The sequence below is a fragment of the Mercenaria mercenaria genome, chromosome 11, assembly GCF_021730395.1.
Source record: "Mercenaria mercenaria strain notata chromosome 11, MADL_Memer_1, whole genome shotgun sequence".
Taxonomy (NCBI): Eukaryota; Metazoa; Mollusca; class Bivalvia; order Venerida; family Veneridae; genus Mercenaria; species Mercenaria mercenaria.
The window spans coordinates 45,000,601-45,019,095 of record NC_069371.1 but is presented as its reverse complement, the minus strand read 5'-3'; the positions used below and the strand labels follow the sequence as shown (position 1 = coordinate 45,019,095).

The 18,495-nt window shown below is 35.5% G+C and overlaps 1 protein-coding gene across 2 annotated transcripts; it reads right to left on the bottom strand.

The window, feature by feature from the left end:
• Positions 1 to 210: 210 nt before the first annotated feature.
• LOC123532983 (aggrecan core protein-like) lies at positions 211 to 10,401 on the bottom strand. 2 transcript variants are annotated; one of them, XM_045314624.2, is made up of 9 exons: positions 10,247 to 10,401; positions 7,636 to 7,718; positions 7,144 to 7,215; positions 5,819 to 5,954; positions 5,287 to 5,381; positions 4,871 to 4,948; positions 3,760 to 3,958; positions 3,214 to 3,495; positions 211 to 470 (listed from the first exon to the last, which is right to left on the bottom strand). In XM_045314624.2, the coding sequence occupies exons 1-9, from the start codon at positions 10,293 to 10,295 to the stop codon at positions 226 to 228; spliced, it is 1,239 nt and encodes a 412-aa protein (XP_045170559.2). In that variant the 5' UTR covers positions 10,296 to 10,401; the 3' UTR covers positions 211 to 225. The 2 variants fall into 2 exon arrangements, with proteins under 2 accessions (XP_045170559.2, XP_045170560.2); XM_045314625.2 differs by lacking the exon at positions 3,214 to 3,495.
• Between the last annotated feature and the right edge of the window lie 8,094 nt (positions 10,402 to 18,495).

The window sequence follows — 18,495 nt, the reverse complement described above, 5'->3', positions numbered from 1 at the left end:
TTTGTGACATGTGAGCTAAAAATGTTTGTAGAGCACTATTACATGGTATTCGCAATGAGGACACTCAGCACCGGTTAGCGTGACCTAGATACAACCATCTAACGCTTGGACGTAGGTCAAATGTAGATAAAAGTGGCTAGTGTAGGAATACTTCAACACATAACTCTTCAAGCATAAACATTTTTTTTATAACAAACAAAAGTTATGCTATTCAGTGTTTCGTATTTATTTTTTCTCACATATGTAATTTCCTAGGGCTCTACAATTTATATCATGCCACGTGTAAGATGGATGAGAACCTCTTAACATGCCAACACAGTCTTCGTCTGCCCCTTTATTGGAATGGTCAGGTTGATTTTTACTCCAGTCGGCCTCTTGGTCATGTAACTTGTGACCATTTACCCAACGAAAAATGTCATTGCTGTCGAAATCTTTTGCTCCAATCCAATAACGTGTGTTGTTGTTGTATCCTGCAAATGCATAAATGAGCCGCGCCATGAGAAAACCACAGCCTATTGCAATTAGAGAAACCGTTAGCGAACAGCATGGATCCTGATCAGACTACGCGGATGCGCAGGCTGGTTTGGATCCATGCTGGTCGCAAACCAACTATGTTGGTTTTCTCATGGCGCGGCTCAAATACCGGATACCGGATAAAAATCATTCTGTATCCTTAATAAAAAATTGTCATTTCATCTGTGTAACTCATTCAGCATGACAGACGGTTTACATTCGATTGGTCTCCAATGTTTTGCTTCGAATGGTTATTTTATAATGTTTTTCATGTGACATTAACTGACATAACTGTATTGTTTTGCCATTGCCGGGGCCGAAAACCGATTCATGAGATTATTACAAACATTTTTCTCGTGCAATTTGTTTTGAAATATATAAAGCAGATATTCCATATTATCTGAACAAAGGCTCTCTGGCAGCTTTGGTACGAATTTACATAAAAATTTCCTAAAGAAAATCAATTATCATAAAATACTGTTGCTCTTATGATCACATGAGGCTCGTATAATTTGGGTATAGTTCCGAAACATATGATTAAGTTATTATTGAAACCTAAAATATAATATTATGTTATGTATAAACAGGATTGTTTATTAAGTAACACGTCACCCCAACCTTGCCTACAAACTTAACCGTTTGTATTCGTGTTTTACACAATATATGTGTTACGAGAAGTTAGGGGGCAAGGGATTAGGGGACAATGGTCTTAACAACTACAAAAGTAGGTCGTATTAAGTAACAAGTTACACTTGACAAATTTTGCTCTGAAATAAAATGTAGTTCTTGATATCAGCACGTTGCATTTTAAAGACAAATTTTGCCATTAAAAGTATGTATATATGCACAGAGATACGTAAAAAATGGATAAAAGACGAGAAAACAAGTATAAAACTAGAGATATCGCTAAAGGTGATGAATGTACCCCCCCCCCCCCCCACGCATGCACTGACACAGTACATTGCAATTTGACGCACTCAAGATTGCATAATTATGTGGACTTTATGTATATAGACTGTATGTATACAGTATAGTAACAAAAAACAAAGTCCCATAACTATGCAGAATATTTATCTAAAAGAACGTAACATGCACCATGCACAACTAGGGTTGGTACTGATCACTTGTGTGAAGTTTCATTAAATTGTGTCAAGGGGATCAGGAGAGATGGTGCGCACAATATTGTGTTTATGTATAAAGTATAGTAACGAAAAACAAAGTCCCGTAACTCTGCAAAAAAAAATTCTGAAAGAACCAAACATGCCCCATGCACAACTACTGATGTTACTGATCACTTGTGTGAAGTTTCATTAAATTGTGTCAAGGGGATCAGGAGAGATGGTGTGCACAAGATTGTGTCTATGTATATAGTATAGTAACAAAAAACAAAATCAATTTCTTTTTCTGAAAGAACCTAACATGCCCCATGCACAACTACTGTTGTTACTGATCACTTGTGTGAAGTTTCATTAAATTGTGTCAAGGGGATGAGGAGAGATGGTGCGCACAAAATTGTGTCTACGGACAGACGGACAGACGGACGGACAGACAGACACACATGAAACCAGTATACCCCCCTTACAACTTTGTTGTCGGGGGGTACAATTCAATATACAACTAGAGCTATCACTAAAGGTGATGAATGTACCCCCGCATGCACTGACACAGTACATTGCAATTTGACGCACACAAGATTGCATAATTATGTGGACTGTCTGTATATAGACTGTATGTATACAGTATAGTAACAAAAAACAAAGTCCCATAACTATGCAGAATATTTATCTGAAAGAACGTAACATGCACCATGCACAATTAGGGTTGGTACTGATCACTTGTGTGAAGTTTCATTAAATTGTGTGCAAGGGTTCGGAAGATTAGGCGCGCACAAGATTGCATATGCAGACTGTATGTACATAGTATGTTAACAAGAAACAAAGTCCCAAAACTCTGCAATTTTTGTTGTTGAAAGAACCTAACATGCCCCATGCACAACTACTGTTGCTACTGATCACTTGTGTGAAGTTTCATTAAACTGTGTCAAGGGGATTAGGAGAGATGGTGCGCACAGGATTGTGTCCAAACGGACGGACAGACAGACAGACAGACAACCTGAAACCAGGATACCCCCACTAACAACTTTGTTGTCGGGGCGTACAATAATTTAGGTTTTGTGTTAATACAATAAAAATATCTTATTTAAGTGACGTTATATTGACTGCAATGGCACTATGAACTAATTAGGCGATAACACATAAAATCAGCAATTACAGAGCTTTCAAAAGAATCTCAAGAATATAAAAATAAAAACTAACAAAATATTTTGCAAACATTTAGAATTATATCAACAGTCAATTATTTTGTGATCTGTCAACAAGAAAGCATCAATAGGAAACAGAATTGAAATTTATATATTTGTTGATTTTTTTTTTTTGGAAACAATAATCCAGGTACAGCAACAGTTGTGAAATAGTTTGTAACTTTGTCTACCGATTAGCATTAGTTCTGGTGAATATTTATTTCCAAAAATTAGGCAGATTTCATACAAAATTGCAAGAGAGTCTTTAACCTAGGTGGCCTTTAGGAAGGGGTTTGTAGATTTTTAACAGAGAAAATACATAGTACTCCATGAGACAATTTGACATTCTCCGTTGATGAAGACTTAAATTATGAAGTGTTACCTGTAATAATTATACCTACGAGAAGCATGAATTTCAAGTTCGTTCCTCAATAAAATGGCTTTGTCATGAGTGTCCAGAACAACAAGATCCGCTCCATTTCTTTTGCATGCTTCTCGTGCTTTATGCCAATTTAATGGTGCATGTGACCGCACAATATGAATACACAGCTCCGCCTCGGCATTTTGAAAAAGCATAAATCCGTTAACATTATCGCAGTGTAAAACGTGTTTGTGGGTCGTTCTTGACGGAACGCTATTAGACGTTGAACTGGCAAGTGTATTTGGTTTACTTGTAGTAGCTCCTGTGGATTGTAAAGAAATAACAAAAAGTTTTTCATTGTATTGAAATGCAATGCCATAATGACTGAAAACGTTTTGTTACAAGAACAAATGTTACTTTTAAGCAATGGAACATGAAATTCCCCACATTGAATGAATGGAGTAACTGATTTCGAGTCGAGACCACAGCAGGTTATAGCTTATCATTCAAATGTTTCATTCATAAGGTTAAAGGCGGATATAAGCAAGTACATTGTGTAAGCAGGTAAATTTAGATGGGACTTTACCTTTTGTAGAACGAACGGTACTCATACGAGTCGATGGAACTTGTGTCATTGTAAATGTCGTTCCATCCGTAGTGTGCGGATATAATGCCGTTGTGTTGACATATGGGGTTGAGCCACACCGATCGTTACAGAAGTCTGTACTGCAACACACCGGCGTACAATTATCATGACTGGATATTTCTGACAATGCATCGCATGTCTGAAAATAAAAGACATGTAAAAATATGTAAAGATAACTAGATCACAGATACATTCCAATCAAAGTAACAATATGCGCATCTTACTGCACGTAGTATGTTTTTGATGAATGTTGTATAAAAGCAATTTTCGGCTGCTGTGCATTTAAATGTGTTAAATAAACGGTAATGCCACATAAGTATTCGAAGTTGATGCTTCACAAATAAATAAATCAGACGTAAAAACAATTTAGTTCTTTTCTTCAATCTTCTACGCAGTGATCTCCCTTACTTATATATAGGGATTTCTGAAGTTGAAGGGAAGCAATTCCTGCGTGCCGTTTGGACTGCTCAGTCAAAATAAGAAAAGTCATATTTGGAAACTTATTATTTTGTACTGGTAACAGGAAGTGTTTGGTGTATTAGGTTAAAAGCTATAATTTCCTCCACCCTTTTACACTGATATCTATTTTAGCTTATTTTAACTTGAGAAATGCGCGTAATTCCACTTTAACAAACGAGCAGATGTGTGTTAAAATGATTTTGCTTGAAGATATGACATAAAGCGTTGTGTTTGTAATTTATGTGTGTAAATAACATCATATGATATGCGATATATCAACACAAAGTAGTGATAATTTTATGCATGTCATGACGATAAGTGACCGTCCATTTTTCAAAAGCTTAAAACACGTTGTTTGAACTACAATAAATCAAAACTTTATCAAGGGCTTGCTACATTTCAGCTTAGTATTTTTGAAATGTTAAATGAATGCATATGGCTCCCGTTCTTCGTATTTTCAGACAAAAGTCTATTAATATTCAAAAATGAATGTCTTTATTGAATATCAAACTGTATGCAACTGTCCCATTAGCGATATTAATTACAGATTTAAGGGACATAACAATAAAGTATTTATGTATATGATATTTACCGACTGTGTTTCGCATTGACCTCGGTAAATAGTTTCTGGAAGGCCGATAAATTCGACTGGTGTGTGTATCATGCACAGCTACAAATAAAGACTTAAAAAGTTTGTTCATTTGTTAATCGTTGAAGTAATATAATAATATATTCTGATCGTTTTAATAATTACGAATGTAGTCAAAATAAATATGCTGACAATTAAACCATGGACAACAGAGTCATACAGGTTTTAACAGGCAGCAATATAACATAAACACATGATTCAGACATTCATAGTGTCTATACAAACACATAACTTTGATGTGCCTGGCTAGATTTCAGAAGTAAACAATGTGCCCTGTGACCGCAACATTTAAGTAAAATCATTTATTGTAACCTTATAAATATTCCGATTAAAGAAACAGTAGACAAAATATTACATACCTCGTGTTTAGCACACACCGCTACATTAGTACAATCCCTGGGGTCTAGTGCGTCGCACGTGTAACAGTATGGGCCACGTTGTTCAAATGGGACTTCTGGAAATTAAAGGATACATCATCAAACATTTTTAAGAAAATGTTTTTGAATGCCTTAAAGAAATGTGTAATTTATAGGATTAATACTAACTTTAAAAAATAAAAAGATAACGGTATTATCACTTTAATACATAACATGAGCTAAAAGCCAAAGTTACTGTATTATTTCGCCAAAATTTGCGTTTGTGCTGTTTTAAATAATACTAATTGCACAAATGTTCACTGTAAATACTAATACATTTTTCACAACTGCCAAACATTATCATCATAATCATATACCACTTACATATATATATTTGATAAATGTGTTTGATTTGGCATATATGATGCGTAACTATTGAATTAAACAAATGATTATAAACAATAACTCTTTCAAATCCAAAGACACTTATTATATTTAAAACTAAAACATGCATAAGAAGCTTTGGGCACATTACCGAGTGTTCCACAACCCTTCATGTTGCAATAATCAGCTGTACAGCATTCGTTGCATGTGACGATATCAGTTGAACGTTTATCCGTCATGTTTGCCAACCTTTTACCAATAAGCGATGTCGAAACAGTCGAGCAGCGCTGGTAAATATGAACAAGAGGTGTTTGTAAAACAAATATGTCCCATGATGGCCTGTCGGAGGCAACTAAGTATATGTCATTTTGTGTCTTGTGTTTTGTGACCTTGTCCTATGACTTATGGGTCCATAAAAAGAAAAAGGTCATTTACACATCATACAAAGTCAACAAACGAGAACTAAAGACCAAAGAGTTCTCCACTTATAGATCAGAAACCATTTTTAGTCTCAGACCTACTGACATAACAATGGGATTGTCAATGGACGGTTTGACAGTCTTAAGGCAAAGAACTCCTCATACATTGATCGGATACCATTTTCAGTCTAAATATCACTGTGACCTTACCACAAACCTACTGACTCACAAAAAAGTATGTCATCCACTGACCACAAACTATCACCCTGTGAAGTTTTACATCTTTAGCTTAAAACGTTATTTAGACATTGAGCGGCAACCATTTTCAGTTTGAAGGTCACTGTGGCCATGACCTTTGACATAAAAACAAGAAGAACAGACAATCATCCAATGAATAATTTTCAGTATGACGGTCATTATTTCCTTTATTTGCTCTATTTGACCTTTGACCTATAGATCTCCTAAAGAAACAGGAGTCATTTGCTGACAACACACAATCATCCTACTGTATGCCAAAGCATTCTCTAAATTTTGATAAGCATCCAAATAGTCTACGAACGGACCGACAGACCGACAAACAGAAAATGAGCAAAACGAGATAACCATTCTTTTCTTCGATGACACTTGATATTTTCTATTTTAACATTATTTTATACTAATAAGATACTATCTTCGGTGTTTAAAACTAAGTTTTAGTGATGTTTTCAATTGTTGTACATACTGATGTATGAAGTGACATATTTTATATTCCCGTCGCGAGTGTTGAAGCTAAATTCTCGTACTCTCAAATGCAAAAACAGCTCCTACATGACGCTATCTAATTCCATAGTATAATTTATCATTAATGTTTCCCAACATTTGATAACCTATCGGATCTTTGCTCTTGTAAATGTCTTTTAATATGTACCTTAACTATACGGCAACTTTTGAATATTTTCAGTGAACAAGTCTGTTAATATTTATTAAAAATTCGTGAATATACAGCGGCATGAGCTGGTATTATACTTTGTCCGTGACAGCATATTTGCCGGCTGACTTGAAATAGAAAATGACATACCGACTTTGCTAGGCAGCCAGAGTTGAATACAACGTTTCCACTTGTTGTTACAACTTGTTCTGTGAAACAATCCTAAAACATAACATTAAATATCCAGTGGGGGATAAAAGTCAAACATTAATGGAAACAAGCTCTTTATTGTTGTCCATCGTTTATTTTTAAACCTTGCATCTTCTTTATTTACTTTGAACAAGAGCCTTATTTGGGAAACTTAGACTGACTAAATATTTACGCAGTTATTTTTACTATTCAGTTTCCCGTTTTTCTTGCCATTATATCTTAGTTTATCTGTACGACAGTTTGTGTCACGCTTCTGCGACATCACAAACAGAATGCATGTTATTTACTAGAACATTATTTTAAAAATTAAACGAGTCAAACTAGGATTAAAAATAAAAAATAAACGATTTGATATTTGATATTTTCAAATCAGGATTGTATGCTTCTATTATGTTTATACACATTGTTATTAGTTAAATCATTATAATATACCTCGTGAGCATTGCAGTCTGTCAACCTTGCACAATCACGTGGGAAGGGTACATTCTGGCATTCAAAACACCTTGTACCATCACCTAGAAATAATCACAATTTTGTTGTTTAAATGAATTAATATTGGTCAGAACAGATGTAGAATACATGATTAAAATAAACAATAAAAAGCCCAAAATATTTATACCAATTGACACAGAATCACGACCGGAAAATAAACGGATAGATACAAGTAACATGTTAAAAAGTACAATACCATACCAAATACCTCTATGTCCCCCCCACCCCCTCTCCTTTTTTTTATGAAAAGCAACCTACCAGGCTTACTCCAGGCTACTAGGTAGAAAAAAAACATGAGCGAAGAAATGAATGTTTCTTTACAACTTTTATATTGACAAAAAAAAAAAAGAAAATATTTACGGTATGACCCACCTAATGGTGAATATTTCAAATGGTCAAAACAATGTTACATCAATATACTGTATCCAGTGAGAGACTTGTATACAACTTTTACCATGCCGGTTTTTTTATATAAAATTGTATAATTCATGATATTTTCTCAAGCTCAAGTAGAGACAAATTTCAAAGTGATGACCACTGTCCAAAACGTTTGCAGAGAATTCATTATACCATTGATTTATCAAACTATTGGTATAATTATCATGACCTGTCTCCTTTTAACATCTTTTCTGACTTCATTGTATAGTTATCATGACCTGTCTCCTTTTAACATCTTTTCTGACTTCATTGTATAGTTATCATGACCTGTCTCCTTTTAACATCTTTTCTGACTTCATTGTATAGTTATCATGACCTGTCTCCTTTTAACATCTTTTCTGACTTCATTGTATAATCTCCTGTAAACGTATTTTCTGCGTCTTAATTATTCTTGGTATGATTATTATGACCTGTGTTTTGTAAAGATATTTCTGACTTCATTGTTTAATTATTATGACTTTTCTCCTTTCAATATGTTTTCCGATCTCATTAGTTTTAGCGTCGTCCGTCTGTCCGTTCGTTTGTCGGTCTCTGCGTCCATCCGTCCGTCCGTCCGTCCGGAGCCATATCTATAGGAAGTGGTTTGGGACATTTAAATAAAACTTCATACACATGTTCACCACTATAGGGAAATGCGGTCTGTCAAGTGTCAGTCAGATTGTCAAAGTGACACCAGAGTTATGGTCTTTAGTAGTTTCTAGTGTTAACTATATATGGTATTATCAATATGGCAATTTCTGCTTCATAACTTGTGTCGAACTATGAAACTTAAACTGAATTTAGATCACCATAATGTGGTAGTGCACACTCAAATTCGCCAGGATCTCTTTATTTCCCTTCAATTGTTTAAAAATCCACATATTTGTACATACCAAACTAACCAATTCATTAAACTTCTTTCATTTTTTTGCCATGAACATTTATTATCAACATGTGAAGTTGTGTACCAACACCTGGTCACCCCACCGCCCTGGTCACACCCCTCCCCCTCTCCATTCCCCGCCACACAAATGTTTCTTTTTCAATTTTTCTCTTTCTTTTTTTTTTTAAATCTTAAACCTTCCATGAATATTTATCAACATTTAAAGTTATACCCTCCCCCCACCTCGCTCCTCCACCCAGTCATGCCCACTACCCCGACCATGCACACCCACCCGTCAGCATTTTTTTTTAATTCTTTTCCATCAATATATATTATCAAAATGTGATGTTATGTGACCTTATCCGGTCATTTTTTATTTCTTTTTTAAATTTTTTTTTTCAAACCTTCCCTGAATATTTATCAACCCCCCCCCCCCCCCCCAATCACCATCAACGTTCCAGATTTCTTACTTGATTGTGCTCCCTTAAGGATTTCTGTTCTTTTAAGTTCAAAAGAAATGAAAATATTTGCTTCCTAGTAACATCCTTTTTTTGTTGGGATATATTTCTTTGCCATTCCTCAACACAAACCAGTTTGCGGTGGATACTTATTCATCGAATCTGGCTGTACTTATAACCTTTCTCCCGTAAACAAGTTATATGAGCCGTGCCATGAGAAAACCAACATAGTGGGTATGCGACCAGCATGGATCCAGACCAGCCTGCGCATCCGCGCAGTCTGGTCAGGCTCCATGCTGTTCGCTTTTAAAGCCTATTGGAATTGGAGAAACTGTTAGCGAACAGGATGAATCCTGACCAGACTGCGCGGATGCGCAGGCTGGTCTGGATCCATGCTGGTCGCATACCCACTATGTTGGTTTTCCCATGGCGCGGCTCATTTGCTTTTATTGCATGAATATTATAAACCTCGTTATCTTAGTTCATTGTACAAATGTTATGACCTGTCTCGTGTAAACGTGTTTTCTGACTTCATAGTAGTTATTATGACATGTCTCCTGTAAACGTATGTCCTGAAAAACTTCATTGTTTAACAATATCAGCCTGTCTCCCGAAAGTTCTCATGCCTTCGTCAATTAGGTTTAAATATTTCTTGGTTTCTTTTCCACAACCCATGCGAAGACACGAAGACACGACAAAGAAGCTGTTGTTCATACCTTCGTTTCTTCGGGGCGAGTACACAAAAACGTGAAAATATACCAGAAATCAGCTGCCATAAGAAATGTTAACTTACTTCCCTTTAGAACACAGAAGAAGAATATTCCAATAATAATAAGTCTCATCACTCTGAAAATTATATTGGATCTTTAAACTTCCTGCAATACGCTCCGAAAATAAAGACAGTACTAACTTGATAAGGATTAAGGTCACGCTATATTTACAAAGCGATACATTTATATGGATCTATATCTAAGGACATTTTCCCCAAAGAGACGAAGAAACTGTCATACATTATAAAAATGAAATATGTGTCGTGCCATGAGGAAACCAACATAGTGCATTTGCGACCAGCATGGATCAAGACCAGCTTGCGCATTCGCGCAGTCTGGTCTGGATCCATGCTGTTCGCTAACGGTTTCTCTAATTGCAATAGGCTTTGAAAGCGGACAGCATGGATCCTGACCAGACTGCGCGGAAGCGCTGGTCGCAAATGCACTATGTTTGCTTTCTCATGATGTGGCTCATATTTAGATGCCAGCTCTTAACAACAAAATAAGAGATTTACTATTCGTTGTTAATAATGTTTTCGTTGTTTCGTCTAAAATAGTTCGTACTATTTACATCATAATTTTACATTGGCTGTAATGAATTACATAATTACAAGCAACATTTCTGCATGTTTCTATATACAGTTTTTACACGTTTGTTACGGCGTCCAAACTACAATGCTACGGCTACTTTATAGCATAAATAAACTCTTGAAAAGATTTTTGACTTCGTTTTCACACTGGATAACCGGCTATCTTGACGCCCGCAGTGTGTTCCGACACATCTGTTAAACCAGATGATAAATGTTTTGACAGGTTGTTCATAAACAAAACAATCTGCGCAAAACTTCGGATTTTTGCTCGATTTTTCAAACTGAAGATTTTGTCAGCGAATATCTCAAAACATAACGATCGTTTTCGGCCCAGAAATTGTAAATGTAAGCCATGGTCATTCCTTGACAAAACTGTCAAGTTGATTTGCAAGAATTGCCTTCGTTTTAATAGAAATAAATGAAAAACTTACCAATTTACAGCTGGGTTACATTTCCAGCTGGATTACATTTCCAGCGGGCCGATTATCCAGTGTGGTTTTATTTCCAAAAAAACTTGTATCAACTACAAACGTAATATCATTTACTAGAAGCTGTAGCATTGTTGTTCGAAGGCCGTATCAGGTAATACCCCTTCTTTACTTATCTAACCTGTGCACTTTTTAAGGACATATTTGTAAAAACATTCATGTTTACAGACTACACGGCTGGTGTATAAAAAAATAAACTTTATCACGCAGTATCAATTTTATGCCAGGAATTTCTTAGCGTATGTCAACAAAAACTGCTCGAACATACCTAGATTGAAGCCTGTTGTGAAATACTTAAACTGAAGCCGAAGAAAAAAAAACCGAAATTAGAACTTTTTGGGAATATTAATAAAATCTATAAGATGATCCTTTGGAAGCACAGAATGTAACCAAGCAAAATAATAGCAGACTCGGTTTCACTCAGTCTGTTCATGAGAGGTAATGGAAAGTGCAACACCCGTCACGCCCCTGGCTTAAGAGGAACTCTATTACAAAGATATTGAATGGACTCGATGATCCCAAAGGACCAGAAAATATAACAACACTGAATCCAGGACATTTTACAACTGCAACACGGTATCAAAATAAAGAGAAGAGATAAGTCTCTGATAGTACATATGTTCTGCCAATGTTTAATTACGGTGGTGTAGTTTGGTGCACGTGCGGTGAAGTAGCACAGTGGATGATCCTAGATAAATAATTTGACTTCCCTCTGCACAGCTATTCAATAAACTAAAATGGCTCGTATTTGAAACAGTAGAAATTTAAATATGCTACGTGAATCGAATTAGGCATGCATTTGATTTACTTTAAGTTTGCAACTTTATTTACCATTTGCTTTCATGTTTTAATATCGAAATCACTGCAATTTGCTTTATGCTCTCGAAAATTAGACTGCCAACGGGGAAGACATACCTTATAAGTCTTAATTCTTACAAGTCTGTTTCACTAGTCACTTTCCGAGTTCTCACGTTTTACTGGTTTTTGAGAGAAATTACTTTTTGTTTGATTAGTCCCATTAAAATTCAGTCTAAAATATTTGATACTTATAAAAATATATCGACCTGCACTTGTTGAGGTCTGAAACGTAAGAACTAAGTACATTTGTCTCGGCTTTGTTTTGATATTTTAAACTACGCTATGTTTTGAAACACCAAACACACTGTTTAATGTTGAAAATTAAACAAATCTTAACACTTTTGAAGTCTTAGAATATAACCTAAATTAGTGTTTATGTATAGTCATGTACGCACGAGAGCGTGTACATTTGTATGTGTGCATGTAATTGTCAAATTCTCATATCGCTCTAAAATTCGCTGATAATAATGTGCACTTAAATGGCACTAACGTCCTATTCGCATACTTGTCGAAATTACTTCCTTTTTTCGTGCCAATCTGCAGTTGACTTAACAGATAAAATATTCCGATATGTAGTGTATTGGACTAAGTAGATCTAAGTTTTGCGACATCTACGTTTTGCGACATTGAATTTACGCTTAAGAAGTCAAGCAGTTTCGTAGCCAGAGCTGAATATATTAGTGGATTAATATATCCCTTTTAATATCTGACCTTCGTTGCATAACTTTGTCTCTCTTTTCTAAGCATTTTGGAGTAAACAGTTTCGGTCAAATGTTTCCTATCACCGAAAAAAACGTGTTATTGCTTTGATTTAGACTGGTGGAACATGTTTTGAAATGATTTTAAGTTGAATCCTTGGTGTAAGAGATACAGGTTATTTACTCAATGACATTAAGTCAAATGTTGTGATCATTTGACAATAAGCATTTATTTTAGCTATTTGTCATGTAGCTTTTGGTATTTAGCATTAAGGTTATGGCATATAGCATTTGGTATATAGCATCTAGCATTGATTCTTTGGTATTTACCATTTAGTAATTGGCATTTAACAATCAACATTTGTTATTTAACATTGTGCTATAACCATGGTGCACCGGCCTTCCATACACATAATTTTTGTTTTTGGATTTAACGTAGCACCGACACATGATAGGTCATATGGCGACTTTCCAGCTTTAACGGTGGAGGAAGACCCAAGGTGCCCCTCCGTGCATTATTTTATCACGAGCGGGCACCTGGGTAGAACCACCGACCTTCCGTAAGCCAGCTGGATGGCTTCCTCACATACATTAAGTATTTACCGCATGTGTTTCACATGGACCTCGGATGGTCAATGATATGACTGTATATCAAATATGACGAATATTTGGCTCATTTATTGAGTCGGCTAAACGCTGTCAAGCGTTTGACGAGTCCTTGCTATCGCACGATTTCTCATTCTTTAATGGCCTCACAACACAGCGAAGTGATGTAGTTCCATTGGATTGTCTCTAATTTCAAAGAGTTCATTGATCGAATGAAGTTCATTTATGTCAATCCTATTTGCTATGACCAATATACGATGTAATCTGTCATATTTATGACTTGTAATTGTGCAATACTCGAATAAAGCCACGTATTTTCTTCCGCGGTAACTCATTAAGCATAAACACGCATAACGATTCTGCGGGATTTGGTAATACATTTGCGCATATGATAATGATGACGAATTTTATGCCCTTTTGTCACAAAATAGAAAATATGATGTTCACAAATTCAAATAAAAACTGCATATTAACTTATTAGCCAAATTATCCATTTGTTACCCTGTCCGTTTCAAAAAATAATCTTTAAAATCATTGCGCAAATAACAAATTTATTGTGCTGTGCATTTTATGAATTGCGCAGACTTACAAAGCTTGCGTAACATCCAGCGAAAGACAAAATATAGTTTCAGAACATACTGCTAGTATTTTATTGAGTGGGTACCTCTGAAAGCATTGGAATGTCTCTTATCAAAGAGTTTACCACATCGATGAAATTCAATTATGACAGTTTCATTTTAAATGACCCGAATAAGATATGTGCAGTACGTTAATTCTTCCGCGAGACTTCGCAGATGAATCCTAACTACATTCTGGACACTTCTCGGCGAACACGCGTGACCTGTTTATAACAATGCTTCTACGACTTTGCGTGGGTTGAATTTTGTAGTCAGTAAACGGATAAATTATCGGAAGAAGAAGCTCTTACTGGTTTGTTTAGTTACTACTGATATTAAAAATGATATTAATTCTTATTTTTCGAGAAATAAACAAATTGGCGAAACATTAAATTGTATTTTCTTGTAGTTTTTGAAATCGAAAGTAGATCGTCTATGTTTGGCTGCTTTGACGAAACGAAACAACTTTTTTATGAAAATATTTAAATAAGAGGTAATTTTACCGTAAACTTTAATGTCAGATACTGCCAATTGCTGCTAAATGTCTTCGTATCATCACAATTTGTAAAATATATTGTTGAAACTGGAGAAAAGTGTAATCGTATCCGGATATAATATTTTGGGTAAATATCGAGCTGTGTTATGAAATTTTAACATTCAAGTAACATACATGATAGATATTATTGTAACAGAAATGATTCTAGAATTTATTTTTATTACACCTACATATAATGTATGTCAGACTCGTATTCTAGTCCTGAGGCATGATCTGAAAGTAAAAAGATGAAGTGACAGTCATACTTTGGATATTGTAATACTAGAAAGAATCTAGATCGTAACCTTTCTGGAATTTTGACTGGTTTGGATAATTTGATTACGATTTAGGTTCGCATAAAAATGAAACCGTCACCCATTCTGCTTTTCATGATGACACATGGCTTGATTTTTGCAGTCAGTAAGCGGATAAATTATCCCGAGAAAGAGCTCTTACTGATTTGTTTAATTACTACTGATTTTAAAAATGATTTTATTTCTTATTTTTCGAGAAATAAACAAATCGGCGAAACATTAAATTGTATTTTCTTGTAGTTTTTGAAATCGAAAGTAGATCGTCTATGTTAGAGTGCTTTGACGAAACGAAACAATTTTTTTTTATGAACTGATTTAAATAATTTCACCGTAAACTTCAATGTCAGATACTGCCAATTGCTGCTAAACTGTCTTCATATCATCACAATTTGTAAAACATATTGTTGAAACTGGAGATTTTGGCAGTATAAAAGAAAGTGTAATCATATCCGGATATAATATTTTGGGTAAATATCGAGCTGTGTTATGAAATTTAAACATTAAAGTAACAGACATGATAGATATTATTGTAACAGAAATGATTCTAGAATTTATTTTTATAATACATACATAGAATCAATATCAGACTTATATTCTAGTGCTGAGGCATGACCTGAAAGTAAAAATATGAAGTGACAGTCGTTCTTACTTTGAATATTGTAATACTAAAAAGAATCTAGGTAATATTTAGAAATTGAAACATAAAATTTTCAGTTAGAAATCGCACCAAAGACTGTATCAAGGGTCTACATTTTCAAAATTTCCTTGTGGTGATACCCCAAACCCTACCTGCAGGAGGGGGTATCCTCCCACACCCTCCCCCCATATTGCCACTTTACAGTTTGATACATTTGCCCTTTTACCACCTGCCACAATGCCCATTTCAAAATCTGACTGCAGTTCAAAGCGGGAAGAAACACCCCTCCCCACACCCACCCTGCTACCGACCACGTAAAAATGGCTCAAACATTTTTTCAGCCCAGTCTGGGCCTGTCTGTCTACATGAATCAAAACGGATAATTGAAAGTACATAGACTTGGGGACTACTGACATGGTTTTGAAGGGGTTAACAGGTCTGAAATAGAATAAATGATGGTTTTAATTAAAAAAGAACTGCATTTATTAATAATGGTTATCTTTTCCGAAATTGGTAGCTAGTCCGAGTAACTTCTCTTAGTTTCGAATGCACAATTTTCCTGTCAGTGTAAACATTCATGACACTATATATTGACACTCAGCAACATTTACACATCTTTAAACACAAAAGTAAGTATACTTTAAATTCACATCCCTTATAATATGATTGAACAATACCTAGCGTGTGACACGGTTATTGCCAGGCCCCTTATCTGTAAAATATCTGAACAGTTCTTTCGTCCATCCGTTACAAATTGTATGTGGCAATCCGCGCTATAAAATTTCAATATATAAATTTTCATATTCAAATTTTATCATGTGCGAATATATACCAGCCGATAATTGCCTGTGTTGGTAATGCCGGAGGCAAATGTTTACTGGAAAAATATTTATAGTCATGGGCAGTATCTTAGTGCCACCTGTCAAATTGTAGTTTGTACTTTCAACATTTTTGTTTTTGCGAACCACTCTTCAATTTTAGAGAAATATATTGGATTTAAATACTTGCATAATGTCAATCAAAGTTTTACTAGGCATCGATTGAATGTCCATTTCATCTATTGTTACAAAATCTCTGTTCAGTTGGGGAAAAAATACTAAAACCAAACTGAAACTGGTAGACTATACTATCAGTACATCAATCATTAGCCGACTCTCAGGCCCTTCTGGCCTTTGATTTTTCCTTCAAGGAAGGCCAGAATAAGGCATGTAAGAACTATTTAACGAAACGAATACAGGCAACTTGGCACAGTCGCCGGTTTTTATACAAAACTTATCTACAGAAACTTGTGTCAGCCTCTAACATTACTCTTTAACAGCACCATTTTTATTATGTATTGATGTTAAATGGACATAAAATGTAGCTTTAGCACAAGACTCAGGATGTAAATGGTATAATATTATGTATTTTAGCCACTGTAACAACTCTCTACAGGGACGGTGTAGCAGATAAGACTTACAAAAAGTTTGTACTATTCTTTTAATTGAGTGACGTGACTGACAGACTAATGTTTGTTATGCAAAAGACCCGTACGGTTACATTTACATAATCCGAATTCAAAGCTATGCATTTGCATCGTCAAATCAAATCTTAAAAGCAGGAATCGAACTTTTTTCCACAGATTAAGCACAATGTAAAAAAAAAAACAGACTTAAATTTGATAAAAAAAATCTGTAAAAAAACCGACTTCGATAAGGAGCTAGAATTATAAACAAATTCCCCTCTTGTTACTACTTGTTCTGTAAAACGAAAAAATAGCGCTCTTTATACTGTACAAGAACCATTATTATCCATGTGAGCCTACCTTCGTGGCCGAGTGGTTAAGGTTACATTTTGCATCACACCTTTGTGGGCTCGTCCATCCTCAGAATGTCATATGATGAAAATACAATCTGACTTTGGGAAGGTCGTTGTCTTCACAAAAATACTAACCTGTGACTTAAACAATGACTTGGAGAGCACAGTGATTCTCTATTCGCCATAAAAACCTAAAAAAGTAGCCATATGGTCTAAATTGTGTCGATGTGACTTACCTTATCACTAAAGTTTCTCAGGCGGTTGTGTTTGATATTCAACATATCACATGCTTTTCAGTGAAAGATCGAAATATTAGAGAGAAATACGGTATATCTGGTATTTTTCCACAGTTAGCCACATACAACCTACTCTATGAAAAGCAAACCGAAAAACCAAAATAAACTTGTATTTTGGCGGTCTCAACTGTGGCCATCTTGTATTTTTAATAACTTTTGAGTGGATGAATAAAATAGATCTCTATTATGGACTAGAATTTCGAAGTGTTGTTTGAGACTTTTCCAGTGGGCAAATTTTACAACGTTTATCAGCTGTATGCTTTCCAGTAATTGATCCGCGCCATGAGAAAACCAACATAGTGCATTTGCGACCAGCATGGATCCAGACCAGCCTGCGCAGTATGATAAGGATCCATGCTGTTCGCTTTCAAAGCCTATTGCAATTAGAGAAACCGTTAGCGAACAGCATGGATCCGGATTGGCAGGCTGGTCTGGATCCATGCTGTTCGCAAACGCACTATGTTAGTTTTCTCATGTTGTGGCTCAGTGTGTTGAATCGACTGTATTTAGCAAGGTACAAGATTCGATATAACAGAAGTTCAGAGCATGTTCAGCTACGTCCTAAACCCTCTTTGGATCTTCTCTTAATAATGCAAGTACTGGTACTAGCTAAGAACCCAAGGTCTGGTTTTGCGGCAAATATTAAAGATACAAAGGTCCTCAGAGGTCATCATGTTGAAACAGAAAAAAGGGGGAACGCGTGTTGCTAAACATGTTTTCGCTACGTGTTGGCAAACGGATAAGAAAGAGTTACTTCACCCTTAATGTTCAAGTGCCTATTCTCATGCCAATACGTTACTTTTCAATGGCACTTGGTTATTGTCTTCGGAGATACA